This window comes from Uranotaenia lowii, chromosome 1 (genome assembly GCF_029784155.1).
Source record: "Uranotaenia lowii strain MFRU-FL chromosome 1, ASM2978415v1, whole genome shotgun sequence".
Taxonomy (NCBI): domain Eukaryota; kingdom Metazoa; phylum Arthropoda; class Insecta; order Diptera; family Culicidae; genus Uranotaenia; species Uranotaenia lowii.
In genome coordinates, this window is record NC_073691.1 from 23,199,641 (window position 1) to 23,217,824 (window position 18,184).

Here is an 18,184-nt window from a genome sequence, read left to right on the forward strand (position 1 = left end):
AATTTATTCGAGATTATTCCCGCCAAGAACACTCACTCACACACCATACCCGAGGATTCTTATCTCTCTCGCCTTCCTTCATCAGTCGGTTCAATTTCAAACCGTATCTTGCGAATGCTTAGGATGCTTTGACTAGATTAATGTTTGGCTTTTGCACAGATTGAATTGGGTTTGGGAACGGAGAAAAATGTTCATCCATTTATCAAATTCTAATGAAATCCCTAAATTCGCTAGTTTCCGATTTTGGTTTGAAAAAGGTTCCAACTCATTTGATTAATGTTTTCAAATGCATTTGATTAACTATTTCCCTGTGGGGAAAACTGTTCCTTAAATTTTCTCAGTGTAACCATCCTTTTTCGTTACTTTCGCCGATTTGAATAAACGCCGATTTCCCCCGCCGGTTATCCAATCCGGAATATAGTTCGGTGCGGTGTAGAGCATCTTCGATTGGAAATATGTAGGTATGTATATGCAGAATAGTGAAATAGAACACAGCATGATGGCGAACAAAAAGCAAACATTCTCTTCGAGACGAGCAATGAGATGGTTCCATTTTGCTATTTGGCTTTGTGAATGCTCAGACGGATTTCAGCTTACGACGATACAATAAACATGTCTTCTGCGTCGTGTGTTCATTTGGTGTAGTTTGAACCTAAGTTTAGTCACATCCCGCTTTGTTATTACCGTAAACCTGTTTAAAATATTGATAAATAAAAAAAGAGCTTTGAAAGCTATACCTTGCAAACATGTTACTTTTAAAAGCCATTCGGAGTTTTTATAAGGCCAAAAGGGATTCAAGAAAACTGAAGAGTTTTTTTTCTCGTTTGAAGCTTTTGACAATTTTGACAATTTTTACAATTTTGACATTTTTGACAATTTTGACAATTTTGACAATTTTGACAATTTTGACAATTTTGACAATTTTGACAATTTTGACAATTTTGACAATTTTGACAATTTTGACAATTTTGACAATTTTGACAGTTTTGACAATTTTGACAATTTTGACAATTTTGACAATTTTGACAATTTTGACAATTTTGACAATTTTGACAATTTTGACAATTTTGACAATTTTGACAATTTTGACAATTTTGACAATTTTGACAATTTTGTCAATTTTGTCAATTTTGTCAATTTAGTCAATTTGTCAATTTGACAATTTTGACAATTTTGACAATTTTGACAATTTTGACAATTTTGACAATTTTGACAATTTTGACAATTTTGACAATTTTGACAATTTTGACAATTTTGACAATTTTGACAATTTTGACAATTTTGACAATTTTGACAATTTTGACAATTTTGACAATTTTGACAATTTTGACAATTTTGACAATTTTGACAATTTTGACAATTTTGACAATTTTGACAATTTTGACAATTTTGACAATTTTGACAATTTTGACAATTTTGACAGTTTTGACAACATTGAAAATTTTGACAATTTTGACAATTTTGACAATTTTGACAATTTTGACAATTTTGACAATTTTGACAATTTTGACAATTTTGACAATTTTGACAATTTTGACAATTTTGACAATTTTGACAATTTTGACAATTTTGACAATTTTGACAATTTTGACAATTTTGACAATTTTGACAATTTTGACAATTTTGACAATTTTGACAATTTTGACAATTTTGACAATTTTGACAATTTTGACAATTTTGACAATTTTGACAATTTTGACAATTTTGACAGTTTTGACAATTTTGACAATTTTGACAATTTTGACAATTTTGACAATTTTGACAATTTTGACAATTTTGACAAATTTGACAATTTTGACAATTTTGACAATTTTGACAATTTTGACAATTATGAAAATTTTGAAAATTTTGACAATTTTGACAGTTTTGACAATTTTAACAATTTGGACAATTTTGACAATTTTGACAATTTGGACAATTTGGACAATTTTGACAATTTTGACAATTTTGACAATTTTGACAATTTTGACAATTTTGACAGTTTTGATAACTTTGACAATTTTGATAATTTTGACAATTTTGACAATTTCGAAAATTTTGACAATTTTGACAATTTTGACAATTTTGACAATTTTCAAGTGACAATTTCAACATTACATTGTAGAAAATTCATTCATTAGAAAAGCAAATTGAAACTGAAAATTGTTTATTTCACGTTAAAGAGAAAGTAATTAACGGATTTTGGTTCCCCCAACCAAAACATTTTTGGTTTTTTGGATTGTTGTCCCTCCCTAAATACCAACTTCAAAAAACAACACTAGATTGCATCGATAATTTGTGTTTTGCCAGTCATTTCACGCTGGCACTAGGTACGACCAACTGTTTACCAAAGCTCAACCAGGCAAAAACGGGAACCCCGGCTATCCAGTGGATTCTAGAGAACTGTTAAACCGGTTAACAACCAGCAGCAAAAAAGATTCAACCCTAATGTAAACCAATCCCGGGAAAGCTCGGTCAAATTACGGGTTTCTGCTGTTTTTTTTTGCCGATTATCTAGGGTTTGGGGAACTGGTTTGAATGACGAAAAACCGAAGCTACCCCAAAATCCCGTGAGGGAGTCGGAATTTTAATTATGGTACCCAGAATTGGGAATTTTACCCATTTGCCTTTTTTGATCGACCACCCATTTCACAACAATCTTCAGAGAGAAAGAGAGGGACGAAAAAGTGAATTAATTTCGTTGAATGGTTCCTATTTTATGTTTTAACTGATTCTTTTGTTTGAAACTTTCCATTTCCAGTGAAAAAACAAATCTCTCTCTATTTTGATTGGGGTATCAAATTGTGTGAGCAATCTGGCTGTGAAGGACTCGAGACGAAGAGTACGAAAAAAATATCGAAATTCCGGGGTAACAATTTAAGGTCTGATGCCATTGTTTTTTGTTTGTTTTCTTTCCTCCAAGCCGGGATCCATATCGAAATACTGTTTACAAATTGGAGCAAATTGTAAAAGTACTCCTACCCGAAATTGGGTTCCATTGTGAGATGTTCGTCGTTATAAGGGGTGTTATTGAAATCAGAGCAGGCCAGAAAAAAACCGGGACTGTTGATGACGGAAAGTATCCGGTGTCAATTTGATGACAATCCCAGCTTTAGGGGCGATCCCATTCAGTGAAAATGTTTGTGTTTTTTAGTTGTGTTTATGTTGACAGCTACATACTTCTACTGGGATGCTCTCCGTGCATGGTTAAGCTTTGTAAATATTTATTCGGTAGTGAAATGGCTAGGTATCAAATCATAAAAATCGGCATAGGTTAAACTTATCTTTGATACTAATGGAAAACTAATGAAAAATAAACAACTTTAAAGAAAGTTTCAAGAAAAAAAATCAGTGAGATAATCAATACTTTTCCGTCCTTTCCCGATACAAAGGTAAGATTCTCTGTCATTCATTAACTCTTCAAAGAATATTAGAACCACAAACAATTTCTACTTGAAAACATAAGAAAACAAGTTCGCTCATTAGTCTCCACCAACAGATCAGAAAGAAACTTCTGCTTCAGACTAACGTTTCGAATGTGATTGAGCCTTCTGTACTTTCAATGCAGCTAAAACGAATTGAGACTTCAGCTAGTGGAATGAATCAAAACTGATGGAGACTTAAATTCGAAATTGTTTGCCTTAATTTCCAATCTTACAATTTTTGTCATTTTTACCATTTTTTTTTTTTCATTTTTTCATTTTTTATAGTTTTGGCAAATTTGGTCATTTTTGTCTTTTTTGTCTTATTTGTCTTTTTTGTCTTTTTTGTCTTTTTTGTCTTTTTTGTCTTTTTTGTCTTTTTTGTCTTTTTTGTCTTTTTTGTCTTTTTTGTCTTTTTTGTCTTTTTTGTCTTTTTTGTCTTTTTTGTCTTTTTTGTCTTTTTTGTCTTTTTTGTCTTTTTTGTCTTTTTTGTCTTTTTTGTCTTTTTTGTCTTTTTTGTCTTTTTTGTCTTTTTTGTCTTTTTTGTCTTTTTTGTCTTTTTTGTCTCTTTTGTCTTTTTTGTCTTTTTTGTCTTTTTTGTCTTTTTTGTCTTTTTTGTCTTTTTTGTCTTTTTTGTCTTTTTTGTCTTTTTTGTCTTTTTTGTCTTTTTTGTCTTTTTTGTCTTTTTTGTCTTTTTTGTCTTTTTGTCTTTTTTGTCTTTTTTGTCTTTTTTGTCTTTTTTGTCTTTTTTGTCTTTTTTGTCTTTTTTGTCTTTTTTGTCTTTTTTGTCTTTTTTGTCTTTTTTGTCTTTTTTGTCTTTTTTGTCTTTTTTGTCTTTTTTGTCTTTTTTGTCTTTTTTGTCTTTTTTGTCTTTTTTGTCTTTTTTGTCTTTTTTGTCTTTTTTGTCTTTTTTGTCTTTTTTGTCTTTTTTGTCTTTTTTGTCTTTTTTGTCTTTTTTGTCTTTTTTGTCTTTTTTGTCTTTTTTGTCTTTTTTGTCTTTTTTGTCTTTTTTGTCTTTTTTGTCTTTTTTGTCTTTTTTGTCTTTTTTGTCTTTTTTGTCTTTTTTGTCTTTTTTGTCTTTTTTGTCTTTTTTGTCTTTTTTGTCTTTTTTGTCTTTTTTGTCTTTTTTGTCTTTTTTGTCTTTTTTGTCTTTTTTGTCTTTTTTGTCTTTTTTGTCTTTTTTGTCTTTTTTGTCTTTTTTGTCTTTTTTGTCTTTTTTGTCTTTTTTGTCTTTTTTGTCTTTTTTGTCTTTTTTGTCTTTTTTGTCTTTTTTGTCTTTTTTGTCTTTTTTGTCTTTTTTGTCTTTTTTGTCTTTTTTGTCTTTTTTGTCTTTTTTGTCTTTTTTGTCTTTTTTGTCTTTTTTGTCTTTTTTGTCTTTTTTGTCTTTTTTGTCTTTTTTGTCTTTTTTGTCTTTTTTGTCTTTTTTGTCTTTTTTGTCTTTTTTGTCTTTTTTGTCTTTTTTGTCTTTTTTGTCTTTTTTGTCTTTTTTGTCTTTTTTGTCTTTTTTGTCTTTTTTGTCTTTTTTGTCTTTTTTGTCTTTTTTGTCTTTTTTGTCTTTTTTGTCTTTTTTGTCTTTTTTGTCTTTTTTGTCTTTTTTGTCTTTTTTGTCTTTTTTGTCTTTTTTGTCTTTTTTGTCTTTTTTGTCTTTTTTGTCTTTTTTGTCTTTTTTGTCTTTTTTGTCTTTTTTGTCTTTTTTGTCTTTTTTGTCTTTTTTGTCTTTTTTGTCTTTTTTGTCTTTTTTGTCTTTTTTGTCTTTTTTGTCTTTTTTGTCTTTTTTGTCTTTTTTGTCTTTTTTGTCTTTTTTGTCTTTTTTGTCTTTTTTGTCTTTTTTGTCTTTTTTGTCTTTTTTGTCTTTTTTGTCTTTTTTGTCTTTTTTGTCTTTTTTGTCTTTTTTGTCTTTTTTGTCTTTTTTGTCTTTTTTGTCTTTTTTGTCTTTTTTGTCTTTTTTGTCTTTTTTGTCTTTTTTGTCTTTTTTGTCTTTTTTGTCTTTTTTGTCTTTTTTGTCTTTTTTGTCTTTTTTGTCTTTTTTGTCTTTTTTGTCTTTTTTGTCTTTTTTGTCTTTTTTGTCTTTTTTGTCTTTTTTGTCTTTTTTGTCTTTTTTGTCTTTTTTGTCTTTTTTGTCTTTTTTGTCTTTTTTGTCTTTTTTGTCTTTTTTGTCTTTTTTGTCTTTTTTGTCTTTTTTGTCTTTTTTGTCTTTTTTGTCTTTTTTGTCTTTTTTGTCTTTTTTGTCTTTTTTGTCTTTTTTGTCTTTTTTGTCTTTTTTGTCTTTTTTGTCTTTTTTGTCTTTTTTGTCTTTTTTGTCTTTTTTGTCTTTTTTGTCTTTTTTGTCTTTTTTGTCTTTTTTGTCTTTTTTGTCTTTTTTGTCTTTTTTGTCTTTTTTGTCTTTTTTGTCTTTTTTGTCTTTTTTGTCTTTTTTGTCTTTTTTGTCTTTTTTGTCTTTTTTGTCTTTTTTGTCTTTTTTGTCTTTTTTGTCTTTTTTGTCTTTTTTGTCTTTTTTGTCTTTTTTGTCTTTTTTGTCTTTTTTGTCTTTTTTGTCTTTTTTGTCTTTTTTGTCTTTTTTGTCTTTTTTGTCTTTTTTGTCTTTTTTGTCTTTTTTGTCTTTTTTGTCTTTTTTGTCTTTTTTGTCTTTTTTGTCTTTTTTGTCTTTTTTGTCTTTTTTGTCTTTTTTGTCTTTGTCTTTTTTGTCTTTTTTGTCTTTTTTGTCTTTTTTGTCTTTTTTGTCTTTTTTGTCTTTTTTGTCTTTTTTGTCTTTTTTGTCTTTTTTGTCTTTTTTGTCTTTTTTGTCTTTTTTGTCTTTTTTGTCTTTTTTGTCTTTTTTGTCTTTTTTGTCTTTTTTGTCTTTTTTGTCTTTTTTGTCTTTTTTGTCTTTTTTGTCTTTTTTGTCTTTTTTGTCTTTTTTGTCTTTTTTGTCTTTTTTGTCTTTTTTGTCTTTTTTGTCTTTTTTGTCTTTTTTGTCTTTTTTGTCTTTTTTGTCATTTTTGTCTTTTTTGTCTTTTTTGTCTTTTTTGTCTTTTTTGTCTTTTTTGACTTTTTGGTCTTTTTTGTCTTTTTTGTCTTTTTTGTCATTTTTGTCATTTTTGTCATTTTTGTCATTTTTGTCATTTTTGTCATTTTTGTCATTTTTGTCATTTTTGTCATTTTTGTCATTTTTGTCATTTTTGTCTTTTTTGTCTTTTTTGTCTTTTTTGTCTTTTTGTCATTTTTGTCATTTTTGTCATTTTTGTCATTTTTGTCATTTTTGTCATTTTTGTCATTTTTGTCATTTTTGTCATTTTTGTCATTTTTGTCATTTTTGTCATTTTTGTCATTTTTGTCATTTTTGTCATTTTTGTCATTTTTGTCATTTTTGTCATTTTTGTCATTTTTGTCATTTTTGTCATTTTTGTCATTTTTGTCATTTTTGTCATTTTTGTCATTTTTGTCATTTTTGTCATTTTTGTCATTTTTGTCATTTTTGTCATTTTTGTCATTTTTGTCATTTTTGTCATTTTTGTCATTTTTGTCATTTTTGTCATTTTTGTCATTTTTGTCATTTTTGTCATTTTTGTCATTTTTGTCATTTTTGTCATTTTTGTCATTTTTGTCATTTTTGTCATTTTTGTCATTTTTGTCATTTTTGTCATTTTTGTCATTTTTGTCATTTTTGTCATTTTTGTCATTTTTGTCATTTTTGTCATTTTTGTCATTTTTGTCATTTTTGTCATTTTTGTCATTTTTGTCATTTTTGTCATTTTTGTCATTTTTGTCATTTTTGTCATTTTTGTCATTTTTGTCATTTTTGTCATTTTTGTCATTTTTGTCATTTTTGTCATTTTTGTCATTTTTGTTATTTTTGTCATTTTTGTCATTTTGTCATTTTTGAATAAATTTTGTAAACATCTTTTCTCATGCCGTGCATTTACATCAGCTTCACGGAAGCTAGATATAACTCATATTTCGGTCAAATTTAACGTTGCACGTTTGCAGTAATTTAGAAAGTCTATTTCTGAAAACAATTTTCTACCGAAAATTCTAAAAATGTAATTTAACAACTTGTTACAACTCTGACCTTTTCTACAAGAAGTTGACCCAAAACTTCATAGAATATATCAGCGATGGGTTATAAGTCATCACAGATTACATCTTCACGCAGATTTTGGACAAATCCAATTCACTCATCAAGTGTCATCCGCGATTATCCCGTTTTCTCAAGGGTCAAAGAACAGTTCCAGTGGAAGATCGCCAAAGTGGCTTTTGGCAGTCTGTGTCTCTCTACCAGGTAACGCACCATCTCCGGAACATCATTACCACAAATCGTCCTTCAAGCGCAATTAATTCGACCAGCATCTTATTCTGGGGTCCTCCTTATGGTTGTTATAAGCATGTAGAAACTTATCGCCATCAGTTGTCAGGGTTGTTATTATAGAACCGAGGCTGAGGGTTTGGGAGAAAGGACAACTTCTACCATTTCCATCCCATACATAAAGTTATTTTTTGTAGGACGCTCTTTCTCGCATTTCCATCTCGAATAACGCGAAAAAAAATAAAACGACGGAAGCAAGTCTGAGGAATGGCGCTTTTCTTGTCGCACTAACGAGATGTGACTTGCTTAATGCGATTAATTATCGCCCCCTTGCCTTTTCATCTTTGGAAGCTACTCCGGAATGTTGTCTGGTGAGAATATATCAGTACAAAATAAAAAAATAGATTACACGCTTCCTAGAGTAGCAAAAAGCACCAGAGGAATCTACTTTAATAGGAGAAAACAAAACCAAGACAACTTAATTGTGACAAAGTCGCTACGCTTGAAGGAAGTGGACTATTTTGAGAGTGGGCTGATAAAAATAATAAAGATGGAAGAAAAGATTTTTGTTTGATGTCTACCATGTTGGAAACGACACAAACGAAAAGAGTCATTTTTAACTGGAACAATAAAGTGGAAAATTTGAAAGCGAATCAGTAGGCTGGCTAACATGTAGGCTTGAGAGATTTAATCGTTTTCAGACATGGCACTTTTTTGTGCTAACAGTGACTTCGAACAAGCTTTGAGTGAAGAAGGCGACGATGTTTTAAGTCTAAACATTTCTTGATCGGTTTTTGTTGGTAAACAAAAACGAAAAATGATAAGAGAAACCAGCTGATGGCTCGTAGCTCTTTGTACAATCCATTGGAACAAAGCTTGTGCTTGTCTTCACTTTATTCTATATCAAACTTTTTTCATTGTTTCCATCAACAAGTTATGCTTTGGGCAAGACCTTTTGTTATAGTCTTACATTTTTAAAAGATTTATTATCGTTGTAAGAATCTGAGAAGAGCTGTCAAACAGTTGTGTGTTTGCGTGAAAACTTTTCAAAAAATTTTTGCAGTGAATTTTATTTTTTAAAAGCTTGTTTTGTTATTTTGACAATTTTGACCATTTTGACAATTTCCACAATTTTGGCAATTTTGACAATTTTGACAATTTTGAAAAATTTTGACAATTTTCAAAATTTTGATGATTTTGAAAATTTTTAAAATTTAGAAAATTATGACAATTTTTACAATTTTGATAATTTTGACAATTTTGACAATTTTGCGATTTTTTTTATAATCGGTAAGTTTCCTTAAGTTTCATTAATTTTTCAAGAGTAGTTTTGTTTGCTTTTCGTGTAGCTCACCACCTTCTTCGATCAAAGTAGACTTTGATGGACACGCGTCACAATCGGTTGTGATGTACGTATATTTTCCGACTGGGTGTTTTGTAGATGCCTCGGTTTTCCTCTCGAGATGAAACACAGTGGTTTGCGTGCACGTCCGTCTATTGAGCAATGTGTATCCCACCTGTCTGTGGTTAGATACACCACTTTCTCCGGAGGCGGCGCCCAGAATTAGGATGTCTGTACATAGTAAAGTTCTGAGTTAACCGCAGTTTTGTTGAGCCACACATGGTTGAGGTTGGGTAGATGTTTGAGGGTTAGGTCTGGAGACTGTCAGGTTGGTGAGAATGGGTAGCTACTTCTTGGATGATTGACCTCCTTGGAGGAAAATCAAGCACTTTCACTACTGTTGCTGCTGCTTCGACCTCTGTAAGTGGATATTAAATTGTTGCGGCGCACTTCTCCGTACCTAAGATAGACATTAGGAGTTGAAACAACTCATTGAAATTGATTCCTAAATTTTGTAATTATTCATTAAATTCAAGAAAGCCTATTTGACATAGAAAAAAATTCAATCGACTTCAAACTTTATACCGTCTTCTTGAATACAGCAAAAAAAAAATGAAGGAAAAATCTGAAATCCTCGGAATCATGGAATTATGTAAATTTCACGTGTGGGTTGAATTACTTGTTGTTAGCTTTCAGGTGATGCACGTGAATTTGCATGATATTATCTTAATGAGAGCCGTGAAATTCCTGTCGAAACAGGAAACAGGAAAAGAAAAATGTTTCCTAATCGCCGGAGAGCGCTTGCGCTTTGCCACCGGTGTCAGGAACTTTATAGTTCAATGTGAGAGGTCGATCAGAAATGTATAGTTGAATCTAATATATTTATAGTTGAATGAATAACATCATTCATAAAATTGTAGTTGAATCTATTATATTCACAGTTGAATCAATTATACCACTACAGTTGAATCTTTCATATTCATAGTTGATTGCGTATGGTCAATCAGCAGTTTGTAGCTGAATCTGAATATAGTTGAACTAGCTGTTCCGGTGTGCTTTGCTCAACCTTCTGAAAATCAAAAATTGTGCGAAAATTTCAAACTATAAAAAAATCGATATCTTTAAAATTAGATTGTTTACGTCAAATTATTTTAAGAATACAAAAAAAAATAGATTCTATGAAAAGATTTTTTTAAATCTTGATCTGAATTGTTTTTCAATAATCGTTTGAAAAATGATATTCAGTACTCGTTTTTATTTTTCTTTCTCCCCTGCAATGTGGAGAGGGTCCACGGACTGCTATTTTAAAAATTTTTGTATCCAAATAACATCACAATTCACATATGGCTCCCTTTGCTTGATAAGTTTTCGAGCTACTTTCCTTCTTTCCGATCCTCCTCTCAAAGAAGAAGAGGTCTTGAATCATAAAAAAAATCTCATGTTAAATATACTTTCTTTAGCTTGAAAAGTTTTAAAACTATGAGATTAAACCTCCCCCATTACCGGCTTTGTACTGTATGGTGTCTCTCCTTAAAAAAAAACATTGTCCGGACTCGAATTATACAAAAAAAAAGTGCGGACTCTTTTTCCCCTCACTTATCCCCCACTGGAAGGTGGTTTGTTTAATCCAAAGAATCATTTCTAGTACCCTTCTACTCTCCCCTGTGAAATTTGGTTGAAATCATTTGATCAGCTTTTGAAATTATCAAATCAAACGTATGACACCTCATCTCTCTTTCGTATCCCAAGAGGGGAACCGAATCATCTTAGAAATATTTCTTGAGGCACTGCTAGATTAGCACTAGCTAGATTAGTTTAAAAAATTTGTATGGGAGCCCCCCCCCTTCCCACTTCCCAACAAATCAGTGAAAAGGAGAAGAAGCCTCACGAAGAAAAATATATAGATTTATCAGCTAGATTACGCGTCTACAGGAACATAAATATGATTGTTTGGTTCTGTTCTGATACGAAAATACGATCCAGCCAACCATGCGATGCCATGAAAAGACATATTTATGGCTAAAATAGCGATACTTAAAATCCAATAGGATGGCTGTTTTAACCATAACAAATGTTTCCCCTGAATGTAGAAAATCATAGATCTATAATATGAAAAGGGATTAATTTAGGCAGGAAAAATCCATAGCTATTTTCGTTTTTTAAATGAAAAACATCAATTTTTATAATGAAATGGATATATTTATTTCATTCGATTCGTCCTGAAAGAAAAATTGGTCCCATTAAAAACGAAATTGCGTATTTGAAACGAAATTACGATGTTTTACAAAAAAACAACTTGAATAAAAATAGTTTTACCTTTTCGCTACTTGGGGACATGGGGACTCAAACACCTCCTTATTAATCTACTTTTTTTAATTTCCTAAACCAAATAAAAATATTTCTCGTTCGTCTTAGATATCTAGATGGCTGAACAATATAATGAGTAGCAGTTGAGAAATCCTGTACAGCCGAATTATTTTACAACAACGTCAATTTGTTAGTCGATATCAAGGTTGATTTAGCAAAATAACGGGTTAAACCAAAAAGCCTGTGATATGTAAGAGCCAACCACGCGAATGTTAATAACGACCCGTAGAGTTTTTCATCCGTGCTTAAACAATCATAGAACTGAAGGTTCTACTCAAATACCTTCTGCTATTTAATTTGATTAATTAGTTCTCGAGTGATCCAAAAATATTGTATAAAATCCTCCTTCCTCCTTCCCCTCTTCCCGTTGGAGAGGGTGGAACCTCGAGACACAAAAAATTACATTTCTCGTACTCGAATATACTTCCAGAATAATTTAATTTTTCTGTTCGATTATTTCTCGAGTAATCCGTGGGTCCGAGGGGAGTAGGCCATGCCTCGTGCGAGCAACACGCGTTTTTTTCCGTCCGCGAAAATTTTATTTAAATAAAGTTTTAAACCAATAAGTTAAAGTTAAACGATTAAAAATCGCTACCAGTCAGGGTTCTTTATGGAAGTGACCACCAGAAGAGCGCGGATAGTTTTGTAGTAAAATTATGACGATTTTTTTTAAGTGGCTGGTGGCTTCTGGTGTTCGGAACCAGGTGCTTGATGGGAAGATCTTTTGTGGTTTTTATGCCGATGAAGAAAAAATGAACACTTATGAAACTAGTAGTTTTAAAGTGTTTTTTGGTGAATGTGGGGAAAGTGAAAAAAAGTTTTGATAATGATCCATAAATTTGGCTATCCAAAACGTCTGCGAAGGAATTTGATCATTGTTCTTTGACTAACATTCCTCCTAGTAAGCAGAATGGCGTTCCAAGAGCCGAGCCGCCGCTAATTGGAAAGAAATAGTCATGGATATCAATTTCCGAAGATTGATTTGGTCTTGAATTTAAAACGAAAAAAGTGGTTTTGGTTGGTGCGAAGATGTCGCTTCCAAGTGAAATTTCCATAGAAATGTGTCCAAATTGTGTCATCATCGAATGTTAGCAGAAAGTTCATTAAGAGTTGTTAATGAAAGTTATTGAAAAAGGGTGGAGGTAGCAGTGGTAAAGCGGTATTCTACTTTGGAACTCCCATCTATAATTTTCTTCCCACGAGCTGACTGGCAGAAGGATTGGCAATGTTGTTGGAATTGACCGATGGTTGCTGCGATTAACAGTAATTTTTTTTTTTTAAAGCAACAAAAAGGCAGTGATTGGCACAATTACAATTCTCAGTGGCGACCCGTCTTAAGATTACTGGAATCAGGATGAATTGGAAGATGGCAGCGATGGAATATAATACCATTCAATTAACTTTGGTGATATCGTTTCATTATGAAATTTTTACATGCTTTTACACCATAACTTTTAATTTTAATTGTTTACCAATCCCGACCGCCAAATAGGATCTTCTATGTAAATGTTCCTTTCTCTATATATCTGAATACAGAACACTGGGTCGCATAAGTTCTCTGCACCAGGAAATTTTTGAAAAACCTTTCGAGTTCCAAGCAGACCTCCAAGGTTTTATGTTTGATTAATATTTCCCGATTCTCTTTTTTATTTTCAAGAGCGAGTAAAAGCGCTTTATTCTTGGTCGATGGCCAGAAATGATTGTACATTGAAATTCGAAGCAGTTGAACAATAATAATAAATCATTGAATTTTAAAATAATTTTTGTTAATTACATCTCATTCTATAAGAGGCATTTTGCAGAATGTGATGTAGGTTCTAAGGTTTTGTGATTTCTGTGTTCAAAATAAATCATTTCCAGCCACGCAAGAATGGTCGAATTGGTGGAGTTACTCTACAAGACGCATGGTTTTCCGTCAAGGATGCTTCCAACGATATTGCCCATTTGAAAGCGTATATAGCGTTTCTTCTGTTCATGTGTTCCATATGTCTCTGCGTTCTCTGCTCCATGGTAGGCCCAACCATTTTATGTTTTAGATCATTTTAATGTTTTTACGTTAAAATAATCAAAAACATGAATAAAGAAAAGACGAATAATTACTCGCTTTTATTGTTCTTTGGGACTCAGACATAAGTTTTGGCTCTGGAAGTACGATTAGTGATTAATGTATGGAAACCCTCCTCCCCGCTTCCTATTTCCCCATTGTAAGAAGGGAGGGGTACCAAACCATTTTAGGAACATTTTTCGTAACCAAATACACTCCCATAACAAATTTGGCTCAATTAACTTGATCGGTTCTCGAGCTATTCAAACATGTTTCATTTGTTTGGGTGGCCCCTCTTCCCTTCCTGTAAAAGGAAGGAGAGTCAAACTATTCTAGAAACCTTCGCCGTCATCTAATACCCCCACTTGCTACGTTTCATGCAAATCGGCCAAGTAGTTTTCAAGTCAATAGGAACAAACAGACAGACAGAAATTCATTTTTATATGTATAGATGTGAAAAAATCAACTACACTTTGATGATTAGTATAACTAGCTGAAATAATTGGAACAACAGTCGTCTTTTTTCTCCGTGCATAAACAAACTGTCAGGTTCCAAGGCGCTACATAATCTGGATAATCTTTTATTAGTACGACAATTTCTTGCGCATTCTTATGCGAATCTCCCTCCCAGCCTCTTGTTTTAAAAACATTATATAAATTTCAACTCATCATTATAATTTAAACCCTAAAATGTTTCCGAAATTGTTCTTCTTTAGTTGAAATGGTAAGTTGCAATAGAAAAAAACCCAATGCGCTCCCCGCAAAATGCGGAGCTCACCTGACTTTTCTACATAAATCAATTAACGGTATTTCAGAATTTTTCAATTTTGCGAATTCTCAGGTAGAATCTCCCGGATTGGAACATCAGTTCAGAATAATTCAATTCTGTACAAACACGTGAAAAGGATCTATCTCCATATTTGGCGAATCGAGAAAAACGCCCTTGAAAAAAATACAACCTTTTATAAATCGCTAATTAAAAATTACTTGAAATTTTAAATTTTTATGGAAGATAAACGATTTTTAGAAGCATCCTCTCTATATGTTAGAATAGAGGAATATCAATTTTCATGAAAAAACAACGCGCTATCGTAGATAGAACCTATTTTTTTTACAATTCGTTTATTTGAAACGGCTCAAACAAATTAGTTTAACGGAGCCGGGAGACCATTGTTTTAATTAACATAGCTTTTTTCACATGGCTTTTTTCACAATGTTGTCTATTTTTCTTTTTTAAGGATTCAAGTATTGAGTTCATCGTTCATTATTCAAAACTACGATAGACTAAAAAGAAAAAGGAAAAAGAAGAAAGGGATACTTAAACGCGGAGATCGATAGATTTAAGAAAAAGGTATAATTCGAACATATAGTCTAGGTCTACCACAGCCAACACATCCCTTACTGGAACATTAGGTGGTTTACCTCGGGCCCGAAGGGAATCAATCAAATTCGCTCTGGCGATAAGATGGTCCTCACACGACCAAACAATATACTCGATGTCATGGTAACCCTGGCCACAACGACACAAATTGCTGCTAGCGAGATTCACACGATAGAGTAACGTATCCAAAGCACAATGATTGGACATGAGACGGGAAAATGTTTTAATAAAATCACGACTCAGGTCCAATCTATTGAACCATGGTTTAAGGCTTACCCTTGGGATAATCGAGTGAAGCCACCTACCCAACTCATCCTCGTTCCATTTTTAGATAGAACCTAACTCACGTAATATTTTATCTCCCTTGTTAATACACCCTTTGCTATTTTCTCATTTCTAGCTTTAGTTTTAAGCTCGTGTTCATTTGCAACTATGTTTTTTGTTGAATAAAGTGTCAAATATTTACCAACACACAAAAAGGATCTATTTCCATGATGGCGTATCGAAAAAAACGCTTTGAAAAAAATATAACCTATTTCAAATCGCTAATTAAACATCATTCGAAATTTTGGAATTTTATGAAAGACAATTCTCTATATGTTAGAATAGAGGAATATCAATTTTCATGAAAAAATAACGCGCTATCGTAGATAGAACCTACTTCACGTAAAATTTTGTCTAACCTGTTTATACACCCTTTGCTATTTTCTTATTTTTAGCTTTAGTTACAAGCTCGCATTCATTTGCAACTATGTTTTTATGTTGAATAAAGAGTTAAATTGATTATTTTGAGTTTGTTTGCGGAGTAGTAGCGAAAAATGGTTCCGGAGTAAAGGGTGTATATCCAAGTTATGGCAGTTCTGGCTTTAGAATGTTGGAGATCCTTTACTCAAATAGAGTTTTTAATGTAACGGAATATTATTTTCTCAAAAGGGTTTCACCGTTAAGTAGTGCAAATGTTGGCCTATCGCGAAGTACTGAAAATGGTTTTTATTTACTTTTGGAGATAGATCCTTTTCACGTGTTGGTACAGAATTAGAAGGATCATGGAACGAACTCACCAATTGTTGAAGAATGTAATGTTTTTCCTCTTGCAGCGGATCATTAAACGATGTCAACTGCTATAGAGGTGAATGAAATCCACGAAAAATCGGGTCAGGCACATACAATACATGCAATTATTGATCAATATGCTTTAACCATTAATCCCAAGAAAAATGATATTCATGGAAGTATTTTTTTCCAAAATTCGCCTTATGATTCTATCTTAATATACTTTCACGTTGCATAGCATAGCATAGCATAGCATAGCATTGGGTGACTACACACATCTTGAATTGGCTGATACAAGAGGTACAACTAACAATCAAGCCCAACACTTGATGTCAAAATGAGTACCTGGGTTCAATACTCATTTCAAGTGTTGTTATTGAGAATCAGTGTGGCACCATGATGCACACCGTGACAAGTCAATGTAATCATATAGGGATAGTCTGAACAGCTAAATAAACTTTTCAGGTGCAAGAGAACTCATGCGACCCTACATACAAGGATGCTGTTTCAGATAGGTATAGGGAGTGCTATTTCGGTTTATAGGAAATCCTATTTGGCAGATAGGATTGATGGGTAATATTAAAATGTACACGAATACACAAATAAATAAAAATGGAAAGAGCTCACCAATTTTTTGTCGCAGCTAACTAGTATACAGGTAACATGATGGTTTGAACGCTGTTGCACTGCATTGACTTCCACTCTGAAATCGTTAATTTGATTTCTATATTTTGAATTTTTTGGCCCTTGCAAACCATTCCTGTACGGACCTTTTCTTTCATCCACAAATTCCTTTCATCCGGTTAAAAACGGATTCGATACTCATCCTTGGACAAATCCTTGGACTCCTCCATTGCGAATCCATTCCTTGGTAAATTGCTTCTCGATCGGTACTAACTTCAAAATGTTAAACTTGATGTGAGACAGTCGAACAAGTATTTTCCGGTCAAATTGATGAATTGACACTAAAATTCCAATTTTTTGCTAGCTTAAATTTGCCAGATGAAAAAAACACGTCGTTCTAGGCGCACGCCTACTTCTCTTCTCCTTGTCTCATCTTAATATACTTTCACGTTGCAATGGGGAAATTCTAACCCAGTACAAATAACCGTTTTCAATCGCTTGAAAAACTTTTCTGCTCTCCACAAAAACTGTAGCAATGGAATTAATGGCACGGTGGCGTTTACTCTTATGACAGTGGCTCATTGTCGGTTCATACATAAATGAAATGATCATTCAGCAAAAGTCAACCACCAGCCCAGCCACTAGACAGAGCATCACCAACTAACGTACGTACTTAACCCGATATGCATGTATGCCAAGTGGCACACTGTGTAGGTGGTTGGTCAACCTCTCTACATACTCAGTGTCGATTGTCCTCATGATTTTCACTCGTCAGGTATATCTGTAGTTTTTTTTTTGCACTTCCATAAATGAGCATGTCAAGTGAACTTCTTAGAGCTCGTTCAATTAGTTCGCAATTGTTTCGTGAGAAACAATAGTAATGACGAAGAAGTTTTTCTAAACCGTCATAAATTAGTGGGCAGTCATTCATTTTTAAATAAGCTAAGCATACATTAAGGCTCTTTACGGTTCAAAATTATTAAGATTATAAAGGTCTTAAACATGGGAGATTATGTGGAAGTATTCTTTTGAAAGCTGAACCATAAGGTCTAATGGTCTCCGAAATTAATTCAGGGATCATTCTCACCCCAATCGAAATAACTACGGCCATTTTTCTTCCCAAAACGCTTCATGATTTATTACTTCAATCGATAATAATTCATTCTTCATCCTCCTAAGGCTTACAACTCAGTCATTTTCAGCCAACGCTTGCTACAATTTTTCGTGTCTGTTTCTTTTTTTCCCCTCATTCCAGATGGAATTAACAACGCCAAATTTCTGAGAAGAGTAGGCTAGGCGCCATTCCTCCAAAAGTTGGTGCCGGAGTTGGCTAAAAAAGGCTGGAAAATGATGTTACTATAACCAAAACACTGCGTCGAGACTCAAACTCAGTACTGCCATCTGTCGACAAGGAAAACGACGACGACGACGACGACGTCTGGCAACAGCAATAACTTCCCGAAGCGTCGAGCCGGGCCGGGTTCGGGTATCATCATGACCATCATGGATGGTAGTGCCAGTGCCGGGGCTGGAAAATTGGATATGACAACCGGAGCGACGACGGCTGCGACTTCCGCTGTTTCGGCGAATCAGCTAAATTTGACACCGGAACAGCAGCAACACTTTGCTCATCATCATCATCAGCATCAGCAGCAGCAGTATCAACAACACCACCAACCATATCACCACA

General features: G+C 32.7%; 1 protein-coding gene across 1 annotated transcript in view; it reads right to left on the minus strand.

The window, feature by feature from the left end:
* Positions 1 to 337: 337 nt before the first annotated feature.
* Positions 338 to 18,184, minus strand: part of LOC129758469 (proteoglycan 4-like) — a 23,480-nt gene continuing 5,633 nt past the window's right edge. The window contains exon 4 of the mRNA XM_055755978.1: positions 338 to 441. Within this exon, the coding sequence (XP_055611953.1) occupies positions 338 to 441 (104 nt within the window). The remainder of the gene's footprint in view (positions 442 to 18,184) is intronic.